Below are 15,561 nucleotides of genomic sequence, written 5' to 3'. Positions count from 1 at the left end.
TATATATATATATATATATATATATATATTTTTTTTTTTTTTTCATTAAAATTTATTACTTTACGCTAGAAAGTAAAAATCAAAACTTAATCTACTCCAAATCAAAAGTGTTATTTTTTTGCTAATCAACAATGTTTATACATATTTTTCATGTATTTTTTTTACTTTAAAGCTATATTGTATTAATGTGTCACTCTGTCCTCACAAAAATCACGTTCCATTTAATCGCTCGCGATAAACGAGACCAAGGTTTCCCAGGAAATCGCAATGCTTAGCCAGTTCTGACATTAGAGAGGCGGAGGTTAAAATCCGAGAGGATTTCCTTGACATACGAGCCAGCATTGTTACGACCACTATTGTTCGAGAAATCCCTATGCTAATTCTACCGTTATCTTAATTAATGCACGTTAATTATTCTAATTGATATAAATGAGGTTTATATGTAATATGTAATAAGAACTAATATTTTTGATTTAGAAAAATTACTGTCTCTTGCAATAATGCTACTTAATAAAACATTTGTGTATTAATTATAACATTATTCTTATTATGATCATATTAAATTAAGAAATGTTATATTACAAATATATATTTAAATAAGCTACTTTTTACTTTAAAGATTAGTTGGAAATAGAGTTTTTGAAAACAAGGTCATTTTTATGAATCAATTTTGAAAATAATATAAAAGATATACTTTACATTAATCATTGTGTCTTTATTGTCACGATTGTTTTGCTAGTCCGAAGACGCTTTGTCGTGTTAATTTCTGGCATAAAATAAAAACTCCATTTTTGCATTCTCTATAGTTAGACACTTTGCAAAGATATCGCACGCTCATTTTTCTCATTTTGGCGCTGGATAGACGATTGAGATCGGGCTAAAGCCACGGTTAATTCTACGGCGAAGGAGCAACTGGCATGAATCAAGTTGCAATATAGGATTACAGAATTACAAGGCAAGGTTGTCGCCCAGTTCGCCTCAATAAGGTTAATAGAGGACGCGGCCGGGCAATTTCCTTGACACAGGCTGTCCGCGCTTTAATTGAGTTATAGTTCGTAACGACAGCGAAAATCTATTTTGTCCCTCCGAGACATAGCTGCAGATACCCCGAGAAAAAAATATGTAAAAAAAAGCAACTTGTCTTTTTGAAGTGCACCTCGAAGGCTTGGCGGCGAGATCGCCGCTCGTAATGTGAGCACTTGCCCAGCCTGACCATTTGTCAATGTATCGACGTCTAAGCTATGTATTAACATAGCAAGGACATTTAAACGAGATAAATCCAGTTTCAAGAACGAAAGCATAGAATGCATTCTGTATTTATAATACATTTCAATGGGATTTCTACCAAAGAACAAAGTAGCCGAAATGTCGATTTGGAAATCTCTACTACGAGCTTAACAGGAGTTAAGCTCATAAGTGGGCAATTTTTATTTGATGCTACTGTAATTGGTATAACATATAGTGAAATACGATCCCTTGGGACCCTTTGGCGCGTTGGTCCTATAATTTCATTTGCGGTTCGCGAGTAATTGACAAAATTGTCTCGGAATAACAGATCGGGGAATAGTGCGCGGCTTTTCCCGAGTCGAAATTTTACTCCTTCTTTCGACCTCTTATTTTCACATCTCAGGATTCTGGAGGATTTTGATAGGTTCTAATTGTATTGTACTTAGCTCCTACTTTGTGCCTGAAAACGGCAGAAAACGGACTGTTTCCCATTTTGAGGTTTAAAAGAGGAGTTATCGGTAAAACCCTCCTAAACCTCCTAAAACCCTCTAGATCCTACACTGATAGAAAAATGTACTAAATTTTAATTAATGTTTTCTCCAATAGTCCTTATAAAGTATTTTTTTAATTCAGTTAATATTTTTCGAATGAAAAAATTATTCATCTAATTGAAACAAATTTTCTAAACCTAATAAAATATTTACTGAATTCAAAAGAATACTTTATTAGGACTATTGGAGAAAACATTTATTGTAGTACATTTTATTATCAATGTATTAATTTTTACTACTTTTTAAATCGTAATGAAACATGTTCCATATCACGTACATCATCGGTAATTCATATAGTATAGGTTTTGGTAAATTTAGCAACGAGATACGGTTGTGACTTTGACTTATGTTGTCGTATCTCATTGCTCTGTTAAACGCAATATTTATCTAGATTTATTATTTAGAATCTAAGATTTTTAATATCAAAAAAATATTACCGCAAAATATTTTATAACATTGTTAATTAATCAGATACATATAGACATACATGTATCACAATTAATAATGTTATAAAATTTATATAATAAATCTTTTTTTTATTAACCATATGAAACACAACTTAAATAAAAACTCCACTGCAAGTCACCGATAATATACATGACATAGAGCATGTTAATATGATAATGTGGTAAATAGCATATAGGGGGGAGAGTCAGAAAAAATCTAAGAGATCGCACACGTTTGTTTCTAAGGTACAAAGGAACATATATTTATTTGTTTACACTTTTTTATCTACTTGTTCATGTACTCTTGCATACTATCTAAATTAAACTCATATTATATCATAACAAAAAAAAAATTTTTAACCATTTAAAACAATTAATATATGTATTGTATCTTAATAAAAATTAAAATTAAAATTTAGTTTCAACAAAATTAAAATTAAAATTGAAAAATGTCTTGATACTGATTGTGAGTATCTTAAAATGAAATATCTTAATACTAATAAAACTTAAAATTAATACCTTAATACCAAATAACTAATCGCATATCACAAATGCCATTTAACAAATAATATTAATAATACGGAATTAAGGAATCTGGATTACCGATTGAAATCAAAGTAAGAAAAGAAAAGAAAAGAAAAGAGAGGGGGGGCCTCTGCATTTGTCTACGAGATAAATTCTAGGGCCAAAATATAACCCAGAGTCACAAGAATAAAAGCAATTCCAAGATCTCAAGACGAGATTAACCTTGCAGAGCTCCTTGTACTACTACGAACAATGTTGATCTTCCAATATGGCGTCCTAAATGAGAATATCGGAAGGGCCCTGCTCGCTGGACCGGACTCCTCGCCTCAATTCTCCCTCTCGGACGCGAGCTGCCGCAGCTCTCCTTTTCCTGGCGGTGAGCTCTCCTTGGGAAGTCGAATCTCGCTCGGTTGGTCTCCAGAATATGTGCCGCTTAGCTCAATCAGTTACGAAAGAAGGAAAACGTACTCGTCTTGTCCGAAGAAACGCAGCAAGAGCGGCCATGACACTGAACTGACTGAACGAGAGCGAGCCGAGCGAGGAAAGAGTGGGGGCGCTTTGAAAGTGGCGACTCACGCGTCGCGCCATCTACATCTGAATGAAACGATCGGGCGTTTGCAAAACGCGAAGGAATTCGAGCGCAATATCTGAAGTGAATATTAAATTAATATTAAATAAATGTCAAATAAATGTTTCTTTAAATCATTATTGCAAATAAATAATTAATGTAAAATAAATATTACATTACTGTCAAATAAATGTTAAATAAATGTTTTTTCAATTCATTATGGCAAATAAATAGTTAATGTTTAATGTAAAATAAATATTAAAATAATGTCGAATAAATGTTAAATAAATGTTTTTTTAACTTATTGCAAATAACTTACTAATGTAAAACAAATATTAAATAAACGTCAAATAAACGTTTAATAAATATTTTTTCTAAATTATTACTTCAAATAAATAATCAATGTGAAATAAATATTTAATAAACATTAAATAAATATTATTTTTACAATGAATTGTACAAATGTATAATTAATAAAAAATGAATATTAAAAACACATTTAAAAAACATTGTTTGCTGATTGGGCAAGAGCTTGAATAAATAAATACCAGTCCATATTCAATTATCGTAAATTTAGTAACATGTAAATATATGAAGATAAGTAATTATAAGAAGTAATAACAAAAAGAAAGATGTTTTGTAATAGTTTTGTATATATTTAAAATTTCCTACCTTTAGTTTCACATATACGCATGCGTACTCATACATACACACATTCTTTTAATTTTATTTTGAATTATTTTAATAAATAAAGAAAAAAGAGAGAAAAAAGGAAAAAATAATATAGAAAAATACAATTTTATATAAATAATCATTTATACGTCATATATAAAATTATTTTTTTTAGTTATCAATAATATAACTATTATTATTAACCTAATAAAATTCCTTTTAATTTTGTTTTTACTATTTTTGATTAAATTAATAAATAGAGAGAACCATTATTATAAACATTTATTATAAACGTTATTATAAACGTTTAATAAATCATATATAATATTTAATCAAAAATATAATAAACCTATAATAATAAAAATAAACTAAATGCAATAAATAAATTAAGAAAACGTTAAGAACATTAAAGTAGGAGCATGATTTCTTTTCAAACAGAATTGTCAGATTCTAAATAGGAGCCAGAGGTTGAAGAGGTTGAAGAGATTCAAAATAGGGTGATGTGACTGCTTAAAGTATCAAAGTAGGTGTTAGGTAGAACATTTTGGTCGAAAATAGGTGCTAGATTGAACATTGAGGTCGAAAATAGGAGAAAAATTTCGACTCGGGTTATTTATGTCAATTTTATATAATATGTACTAGCTTTTTCGCCCGCGTTTCGCGCGGGCTCAAAAGCTCTTCCTTCTTTTCCCCGAATAGTAATATTTATCTCCAAAAAAATTTTTTTTTTAAAAAGGAACCTTTTTTAGATAATTTTGTATGGGGGCCCCTTGTCCCCGGGCTCCGATCCCTTCCCAAAACCCACACACACACTCACTCACTCACTTCCGTTTATAATTTCCTATACTTAAAAAAAAAATGTTTTTAATTTTTTTTATAATCTTTCATTTTTTGTTACCGCTAGCATTTGCGTAACCCGATATGTACATACCACGTGGAAGTTGCTCAATCGGATTTTTCTAATTTCCGCAAATTTTGAGATATTGGGCCTTTTTTTGTTTTTCGTTGGAGGAGGAAAATGCATAATGCATTAGGGCCGGTTCCTAGGGTGATATATACCGGGCTTGCTTATGCCGGTCTAAATTATAAACGTAACTGGAAAATAAGGAATGTAATATCTGCAATGTTTAACCCCTTCATTGGCAGAGAGAATTCGACAAAAAGTGCCCAAAATGGCAGGAAAATTTTTTATCCTGAAAATTTGTACCCTGGGGTTTTTGAGGACCCTTGATTACGAATCTGAACTTAAAATTCGAAAATTCAAAATGGCAAATTTCATCTCAATCAAGTAATTTTTTGCATTTTCATCCGCCATTTTGAATCCGCCATTTTGAATTTGCAAATTTTGAATTCAGATTCGTAATCAGCGACCCCAAAAATCCCCGTGTAAGACTTGGATGCCAAATCGGAGCAAGTTATAGGAAAAAAAAGGTTGACGCACTTTTGCGTCAATGCCACACAGGGCACGGAAAAATTTGACGCACTTTTGCGTCAATGCCAACGAAGGGGTTAATACTTGCTAGAAAACAATTTTCAATCTGTCAAACATATTTTAATTCAAGATATATATTTTTAATGCTATATCTATTATTATCTGACCTCCTAAATTGATGAAATAAACTATTTTTTGTATTGGTAATCACGGAAATTCGATACCCGGAGAACGATCAGCTTTGCGTAGAAAGGAAAGATATCAGGAACAGAAAGATTCTCAGCGTGAAGGCTCAAGCATATTATCTGACCTTCTAGATTAATGAAATAAACTGTTTTTCGTATTCGTAATCACGGAAATTCGATACCCGAAGAACGATCAACATTACGTAGAGAGGAAAGATATCAGACACAGGAAGATTCTCAAGCGTAAAGGCTCAAGCAGAACGATGATCGTCTATTTTAGAGAGCGCGCGTGCAAGAAGAAATACGTCACGTGATGATGTGCTGGCCACGTGGTCATGAATAACTTCGCGCCAAAAAGCATTCCCATGAAATTGGCAACAATCATGCGCCAGAGTAACGTCGCCTCTCCATTATTTTCATAAACACGGGATATCTTTTTAAACATATATTTATCCTGTTTCATATGTAATTCAATTTTGGAACCAATTTCCAAAAAATCGACAACAAAAAATAATACAAAAAAATAATAATTGCCATCCCCAGAAAATTCTACCTCTGTTTCATATATAATTCTTTAAGATTCGGTCCATTAACAAATAAAAAAAATTTTGGAACCGGTTTCTCAAAAAATTGGTAATGATGATGCAGTTCTCAAAATACGCCTACGGCCTAAGTTAGAGTATCGTGAGATAGTATACCAAATACACTTTATCGCACTCCCCGGCAAATTCTACCCCTGTTTTATATACAATTCTTTAAGATTCGGTCAATTATTTCCCGAAAAATTGGAAAAATTTTGGATACCGGTTCCCGAAAAGATCGGTAACAAAAAACTATACACTCTATAGCACTCCCCAAAAAATTCTACCTCTGTTTCATATATAATTCTTTAAGATTCGGTTGAAAACTGTAGATTTGCATAGCGGACAAACATACATTCATTTATATATATATAAAGATAGAGATAGTTTTTATATAGTTTTTATATAGTTTATTTATATTTAAATTTATATATATTTATGTCGAATTAATCGTGCGTTAAACCCATGATTCAGTTCTACTCGCAAAAATTTTTTTAAAATATTTTTTTATTTTTTAAGTTTTGCGTTTAATTTTTAATTATTTATCATCACTTACATTAACTACACTTCAAACTAATGATTTAAGCAGAAAAGTTCGAAATTTAAACGCTGCAGACACAATTTTTTGCAATTTCCAAATTGCGCACTATTACCTGCCACTTTCGTTTTTGCCCGATTTTGCATCCTAAATATTGCTCAATAAATATTTAACACCAAAATATTATTATCAAGTATGAATTCACATACTTGTAGACAAACGTTTAAAAGTTCCATAGCTGCATTTAAATTAATTGTAACTATAAAAGCCATTTTGTATAAACAGATTTACTTTAGGTGCGCACTATTACCCCACTTTCCTCTATATATATCGACAATGAAAGTTTTAAAAATATGTGTTCCCACTATAAATATTATTATTAATATACGCCCCCTCGAAGAAAAACCATGAATTAAGCATTAAAATATTCTGCTGCCAATTAATTTACGTCATTATCGCATGATTCCAACTGTTGCTAACGTCTGCTGTCCGATAAATGACGCGACATATAAAGAAATTCAATACTTTCAGTCCAGACACGATGTTTATTACTATAAAACTTGTAATTTATCCCGGGGGCGTATCATCCTGCTTGAAATATCAAGCAATACTCTATATATATGGTTCAAAAAATATGTCGATTCATATGTTTGAACGTCATATTCAAACTATGGCATCGTTGTTGATCGTAGAGCTAAATTAATTAACTATAATACATGAACGTAAAGAAAATGGTGCGTAAAGATAAATACCACACACAAAAATGTTATTATTACGTAGTAATCGGTAACGATCATATCATTTTTAAAAACGATAAGAGATAAACATGAAACGTTTTGCATTAATATCGCAAAATAGTAGAATTATTTTATAACATTTTTTATTTTGTTCGAGCTCAATGAAACTAAATTAAAAGTAAAGAGACTGTTGAGCGTGAAGCGCCAGGAATGAAAGCAATATTTCAAAGTAATCCTCTCTCTCCTCATACAAATGCGTTTTCGTCTTTGTATACATATATATCACTGTGCAAATGTACAAAGAATAACCAAATGCTCGCAATAAAATATAACGAATACATTTTACAAACAAATACATTTTACTCATAGCGCATACCTACACACATGCACTTGTTACATTGAATCTCGATTTTTTTTTAAAACCGCAGTCTTTTTTACACGAACAAGTATTGCGGTTTTAAAAAAAATTCGAGATTCAATGTAACAAATATTTTCCAATCGCAATAAACTGGCACGTTTTTTTATTTTTTTATTCGATCTTGACAAGACGATTAAATTTGATTACTCATTGTCAGTGTGAATGTAAAGTACAGAATTTATATTTTATCTTTGTGAATTTATCATTTTATAATAATAATAAGTGAAACAGGACCGTTATGAGATACTATCAGTTAAAGAGAAAAATACTATTTATGGTCCACGCTGGAGATATATATTGGCCTAATAATAATATTGTGAATTTTTGTATACTTTTTCCAAATTCAATAAATTATGCGCCGATTTTTTATCGATCTTTAAAACACAGTTCCTTGTTGAAACAGTAAATCCACGTACTTAAATCAATAATCGATTTAAATTTTGATGCTAATAAGCATGCTCATTAAATCACTGTAAAGAATTTATTGCGAAAAGTATCTTCCCAGCCAGGGTTCGAACCCTACATTCCATGACCATTATCAAATATAAATAAGTTATAAAATATGATAATTATTATTTTATAATTGCCATTAAAATAAAACTGTTAATCATATTTTTTAAATGTTTTCCGAGGATTTGTTAATTGCAGTAACATTATAACAAATAATCCATTTTTCTTTTTAAAATAATATAAATTTTTAGAATGTAATATATTATAATAATATATATATTCCTAGAAAGCTCCATAATTTTATGATAATTTTATGATAATATACGAGACAATTTTATAAGTCCGCAAAAATATCGGGCAATAAACGCAGGTAGGGAAAGTGAAATGCATTGTACCGCGAGACGGTGATTCATGAGAGATTTCCCTACTGGGGCTACTTTAGAGACTGGAAGAATTGCGCCATTAAGCATTCAAAAGCGTGCGGCGAACAAAAATACCAAAAAAGCACATAGAAGCCCTGGCGTGAATACGGCAAGCCGTTTCTTCACTCTGTTCCTTCCGTTAATTCTTTTTGATTAAAAGATTTTAATTGGACATAAATCCAGCTTATTAGTACCAAATGAGTGCGCAGTTCCGCTAGAAAAAAAAGCAATTTAATTAGCCATTTCCCTTCCCCACTTCGATAAAACTAACCGGAAAATATCACATTAAGATTAAAATTAAGATTCTGCGAAAAAATGGCGCGTATAAATTGATCTCATCGGGTTCGAAATTAAAGTGATGGAAGATAATACGGTATTTACATTAGGAGCACACACACACACATGAACGAAAGTTTGTCCCGAACAAACTGTCGCGATTTCCGACTGTCGCTGACTTAAAAGCGAGTAAAACGTTTGAAACATTGAGCAGTCAACTACAGCTTTCTCGGTGGAAATCGATCGAGGTCGTTCACCTCCCCTACTTATACCAATACGCACGTATCTAGTGTTCATTCGTCGGTAGTTTACCCGACTAAATATTTTATTCCCGCCAATGCAATGTTGTCTCGACCGCGTATGTGTCACGCGGATCGATGGCACTTGACGTGCGCGACGCGACTTCCTCGCTGAAACAACTAAATTAAAACCATTTAAATTTTCACACATTGCTAGGAAATAAATAACGTTTTGTTCGCTAAACCCGTATTATTCATTTTATTTCTCTCGTTGCACGTAATTTGATATCGCGTATACCTGTAATATATTCTGCGAAAATATTGAATTATATTTTTGGTATTTTATATTTGAACTATATTTTTTTCGTCATAATTTTGTTCAATAATTAATGTCAAAATAATAATTTTTTTCTTTAATTATATTTTGATTAAACTTTAATTACATTTCAATTAATCGCTCTTGCTAAATTATTTATAATTGCTTTTTAATTTCGCAGTTCGTACATGTTCTATTAATTTTCTGCTGTCTATTACTTTATGCAGATATTAACAAGTTAGAAAAATAAAAACAGACTAAATTAAATTTTATATTGACATTTGTATTCAATCTAAAAAATATATAATTACAATATATAATTACATTGAGTGCTTAATAAGTTAAAATACTAATATCTCATGATGCGTAAGAAAATAATTATTTACTGCCCTTAAATCTCAGCGTACCTCTTTCAAAAAGATTTTAATAAATTAATTGTAATTATATTAATACAGTTATAGTCTTAAATTCTTAAAGTAATTTAACATAAAAATTAAATTCTGTACTAAATTGTTTAATACTCATAACGCAACAGTTAGTTTTCTGCTTAACAATTATAACTCTAATCATAAACAGTCGATATATCTGCTCTTATAAATTACTCTTATTCTGAGTATTGAGCTAACAGTGATAACGAGTTAGTTAAAATAGTGAAATATATGCAATCGTCGCATACACGTCTCTCTTAATAAAACTATCTAACGTAAGCAAATTTTTGGATTTTACAAAATATATCCAAACTCAAATAACGAATAATAAATATCGGCGTATTACGCTAAAAATTACTTGATCTATCGCAAGTACGATATCGCGTGACTACAAGAACACGACTTTACAGCGAGCAAGATCTAATCCGCTTAACCCGCGGAGACGAATAGGCTCACTTCCAGTCCACATGTGCAAATCTTCCGCACATACGGTACGTTTGCTCACACGACAACGCTGGAAGGATTCGTAGCTTCCCATCGTGGGATTACGTCGCACCAGCAGCAGCAGCAGCACCGTGTCCTAATGCACTATTTATTGAGCACTTTAGACGATAAATTCGCGATGGGTTATTTAGCACCGTCCCTTGACACGTGCGCGAATGTATTACTTCTCGCGATGTAAATTTCACGTTCTGTAGTACGGCCTGTAAGTGGACATCGGGATGTTGTTCTTTGACAAATGATGAACGTCACCCTGATCGTACTCCACGTCGTTATAGATACCGCTTTGATTCTGAAATATAAGTCAATTTATCGATATATAACTATAGCAATCAATTAGTTTTTACTGTTGTTGTAATTAAACGATAATACAAATGAATCGGATTAAGATTAAATTGAAGAGTTTAAATATTATATTGGAAAGGAAAAAATCGGAAAAGAATCAGAACGAGGTATCTGCGCAAAAATATGGCAATTTAAAATAAATTAATTAAAAATTGTTCTGCGGTATTATTGGATTTCTTTCGGTCTTGGGAATTGGCTTTATAATTATTGAATTTTTTTCTATTTCTTTTTATCTCTATCTCTTATTATATTTCAATTAACGTCTAGGGATTATAAGGATCTTTTATTAATATACAATTTTTATTCAAAACTGTTATATTATCAATGTGAATTCTTCTTTTATTCCATATTTGCCATTCAATTACACTATTAAGTTTAATAAAATGCACTATTAAATCTTTAGGGAGATACATTTTTTAATCCTTGATCCCCTGCATCAAATATTTAATTTGAAAATAATCCTTTTCACATACACGTACAATATATTTTAATTTTTTATTTTCCGCGAAATAAAATACATATGTATACTCGTTAAGTTAATGGGTACTCACCGCTAATGAAGATCTCGACTTTGGCCTCGGCACATGAAAACCACTGCTCTGAGGAATTAGGTCGGCTCTGTCCTTATCTTGCGGCTCGGAATCCGAGCTATCCGGATCTGGTTGGGGTCTCTGTCTCGGCCGTGATGGGGCCTGAAGTCGCGGTAATGGGATCGGAGGCAATGTTCCGTGAACGTTTATAGGTGGATAACCGAACATCGCCGAGCTTGGTCGCGTAGGACCCATGGGTTCGGTCTTCGAGTAAAGAAAATGTTCATGAGTTTCGATTAGTTCCTTATTGCCGACAAGCAAAACTAATTATAGTTTATTACGTAGAAATCATCCAGTTTGCAAATTCAAGAATTAGTATCTTGCACATGATAAGACTTATATAACGATCATATATTTCTTTACGTGGTAAAGCTTATATCGCCTATCGTCCATTTATTTATAAACACATTAAAATTTATTTTTATGCGTGCTCTTATTTTTTCTCATTTATTTGAATTCAACTTTAATTACGCGATATTTTCTTCAATAACAAAATTCTCATTACATCTCTGGTATTTATTATTATAGCTATTAATTAGTAAAGTAGATGCATACCGCATATAGATTCGCTGTAGCCATGTGCTCCCCAAAATGAGCCCACATGTAAGGTGGCAAATTCGTCGGCGGTCCTTGTTTCACGGACGCCAGAGTGCCCACAGAGCCGACCCTCGCTAAGGTCCCTATAAATTATTCGCGTAATCTTTAAATGTATATATCCTCTAGCGAAAGATCAAGTTTATATTTAGCTGCTAATTGATTTTTACCTGGAAGAGTACCGGGTATTCCACCTTGGATATAACCGTACACCGGAGAACCCGCTGACTTTTGTTCACGAGACCATTTACGACTGCAAAACATACGTACAGTTGGGTTCACGCACATTAATGTATAGTAATAACAATTGTATCAAGAAACGAATTTTTTTTCAACGTTGATTACCTCCACATAACGAGACAGACTAGAGTCAAAACTATGATTATTAATGCGGCCACAGACGCGCCTATGGCGACGCCCAAGACCTCGCCGTCGACCTCGCATTGCGCGCCGTAATAATTGCCGGTGCATCTGGAGATGGAGAAGAAATTTTTCAATACACTTGACGAACACTCACAGGATTCGTGTTTATACTTACGTGCACTGCATCTGGTCTCCCTGATAAGAGCAGGTGCCACGATTGTTGCAATAGGTCGAGAGACACGACAAGCACGTTCTGCCGGATTCATTAGGATCGTTTTTATGGGGGTCCTTCAATCCCGGGTGGCAGGAGCACGTGAAACCGCCGAAGGTGTTGGTACAGCTGGCGGATGAATGGCAATCGTTCAACTCCGACGAGGCGCATTCGTCCAGATCTATAAATCCAGAAATGCTTTACGTTACAAATTCTTATTAAAATATATTTAAATTAAATAAAGTAACGAAAATAGTAACAATTCGTTACTTTTTTAGTAACGATAATGGGAACGAGTTATTTTTTTAAAATCGGTAACTAGTTATTTTAGAAAAGTAACTTTCCCAATCTTGCTTGCATGTAATTAAGTTGCATATGTTACTTGATGTTTGTTAGAATTGCACCAGTTATAGCTGCTAATTACAATTAACGATCGAGCATTTACCTTGCAAGTTTGATATAGATCCCGGTGGGCTGTCCACGTACAGAGCACTGTTTCCGATGTTGTTATTTTTCCTATGAATAACACCTAGCAGATGTCTTTGAAGTTCACCGGCTAAGCTTGGCCTAATCGTTCTCGGCTCATAAGTAAGTTTTAGAGTTGCGTTCACGAAAACTCCGCCTTGTCCTTGACTTACGTCTCCTTGATAAATGTTGTTTATCAGGGACCCCATATATTCGTCTGAAAATGGTGTCATAGACATGGCAGACTCCACCTATACGGAACAAATTATACATGTAATAAATAAATAACATAATTCAATTTATATTTAATAAATGGAGAAAGATAGATGGTTAGATAATTTCTCAATTAATAAATTGTATTCTGACTAATTAAGTAATTAAGTGACTGGTCGAGGTGTTTCTAGCGCATTTTATACATATTTCTTTATTTTATTAATTAGATATAGATACGGCATTAAAATTTTTACAATGTATGTCAGAAACATATTAATAAACCATTTAATTACTTTATTAGCTATAATATATATAATTTATTAAAAGAAAAGTTGAAATTATTATTCAAACATTTCATTAAGTTTTCGAGTAATAATTAAATAATTTAATTTGCACTTACGGCTCTATTGGCCTCGTAAGCAAGAGTTTGATAAGATTCCGTGTCCTTGTCAGCCAGTCCTCGATCCCACACGACTTTCTTGTCGTAAAATTTGTCAACTCTAATTGACACTACGATACTGACAATCTCTGAAAAAGAAATATGGAATATACAAACTATGGATCGTAACAACATGTCTCGCGATTATCAATCGTATACTAACTTTTGCATGGCAGCGAATGCTGCAATCTCGCATATCCTGGCTTGCAGTGACAAGCCGATACCCCTTGAACCGTCGCGCAAGCCTCATGTTGACTTGCATCGCATGTGCTCGTGTCGCCCACGATACAAGTGTCTATTCTGACAGGTGGCTGCGTCGGTCTTCGATATAACGGTGGCTGCCTCCAATTTGATCCATTCGGACGAGAAGTGGCAGGAGGAGCATCCGGTTGTGGAATGGCGAGACTGGGCAAGAGAAATAGAAATTTGTCATGCAACATTTTTATCTTTGATCAAATCGTCCATCTTATGGAGGCCAGCCTGAAATTTTTTCCGAAGACAGAAAACGAAACCCTGGTGGAAAAATGTCTCAGAATTTTTTACATTAGATTTCATCAAAATTTTAAGATTGTCTCAAATTTTTTTTATACGAATTTTATAATTGGAACATTTTTCAGAAAAACTCAGACAAATTAATGTGAAATTTTTCCCGCTAAAAATCCTCATCTAATTATTTCTGAAAATATCTGACAAATTTGACATATTTTTTCATAAATCTAAAATATAAGAAATTCTTAGAAAATTTCTGAGAAAATATGGAAAAATTTTTCACCACGGAATTGCTCATAAATCGTCTAATATTTGGCAGAAAAAGATTTGAATCGTCGAAAAAGCTTGTCATATTTTTTTCTGAATGATGACATATTCTCAAAAAAGATCACGAAATCGAGACATACCCACTACCGACGATGGGTGGCGGTTGAGTTCTAGTTGGTTGTGGTTGTACATGAGTGGGTCCGGGCGTCCGTTCCGTGTTATCAAACAGATTCAGATACGTTCTTTTACCGTCAATACTCACGAAACCTTCTCCGCCCACTGCGGAAGTTAATATGACATCACCACCTGAGTTTAGGGATACTCTAACGCTCTCCCCTAAATTAAAGCAAAAAATGATCAGTCGTCAAAATCTAGTCATTTAAAGAAAATTATTTGTGAAAATCTATAATTAAATTGTCCACATGTTAAAAAAAAATGTTACTCACAAATTTCCACACATTGAGGAAAAAAATTGATAAAAAATTGATTAAATTAATGATTTAATGTGCACGTATAACTAAAAAGATACCATAAAGCGATCCATAATTCGCGTCAGATTTTACGATAGGATTCTATTTATAATTTTATATACCATGTATTTCGATATGTATGTTTATGTTTTAGTATTATATTTTATACTTGTAATGTATTTTTAATTCTATAAATGGTTCTCACATATTGCACACGATACATAAAATAATATTTTATCGTGAATTCTGACGTGAATTGTAGATCGTGGATTAAAAAATGACATAAAAATTACCGGAACTTCCTCCGGGTCCCTGAATTGCCGAAACTGTTACGTCAAAGACGTCACCGGGGGATGGATGTCTCGAAGGTGCGTAAGGCCTCTGACTTGGCATTCCTTGCGCTCCCGTATAATCTAAAGTATCATCCAAGACAATTCCAGGTCGTGGACGATAACGTTCAGTGGATCCTATTACAATTATTTTATAGATTATTTATTAATTTGTAATAAATAAACGATATCAATTATGAATTACGCATCAGTATGCATATAATCACAATAGTGCACAAACACACTCTTATAACAATAACGTAATAATATCCCA

General features: G+C 32.6%; 1 protein-coding gene across 1 annotated transcript in view; it reads right to left on the bottom strand.

Moving 5' to 3' along the window:
- Window positions 1-10,098: 10,098 nt before the first annotated feature.
- The window catches only part of LOC112459519, a 20,778-nt gene continuing 15,315 nt past the window's right edge, over window positions 10,099-15,561 (bottom strand). The window contains exons 5-15 of the mRNA XM_025023653.1: window positions 15,252-15,425; window positions 14,629-14,824; window positions 13,896-14,137; window positions 13,694-13,821; window positions 13,061-13,331; window positions 12,580-12,796; window positions 12,387-12,512; window positions 12,212-12,294; window positions 12,003-12,127; window positions 11,409-11,651; window positions 10,099-10,804 (exon numbers count right to left, since the gene is read on the bottom strand). Of these exons, the coding sequence (XP_024879421.1) occupies window positions 10,697-10,804; window positions 11,409-11,651; window positions 12,003-12,127; window positions 12,212-12,294; window positions 12,387-12,512; window positions 12,580-12,796; window positions 13,061-13,331; window positions 13,694-13,821; window positions 13,896-14,137; window positions 14,629-14,824; window positions 15,252-15,425 (1,913 nt within the window). The 3' untranslated portion in view covers window positions 10,099-10,696. The remainder of the gene's footprint in view (window positions 10,805-11,408; window positions 11,652-12,002; window positions 12,128-12,211; window positions 12,295-12,386; window positions 12,513-12,579; window positions 12,797-13,060; window positions 13,332-13,693; window positions 13,822-13,895; window positions 14,138-14,628; window positions 14,825-15,251; window positions 15,426-15,561) is intronic.

Source organism: Temnothorax curvispinosus, unplaced genomic scaffold (assembly GCF_003070985.1).
Source record: "Temnothorax curvispinosus isolate PA1 unplaced genomic scaffold, ASM307098v1 QBEX01009885.1, whole genome shotgun sequence".
Lineage (NCBI taxonomy): Eukaryota > Metazoa > Arthropoda > Insecta > Hymenoptera > Formicidae > Temnothorax > Temnothorax curvispinosus.
This window is presented reverse-complemented; position numbering and strand designations above follow the sequence as displayed.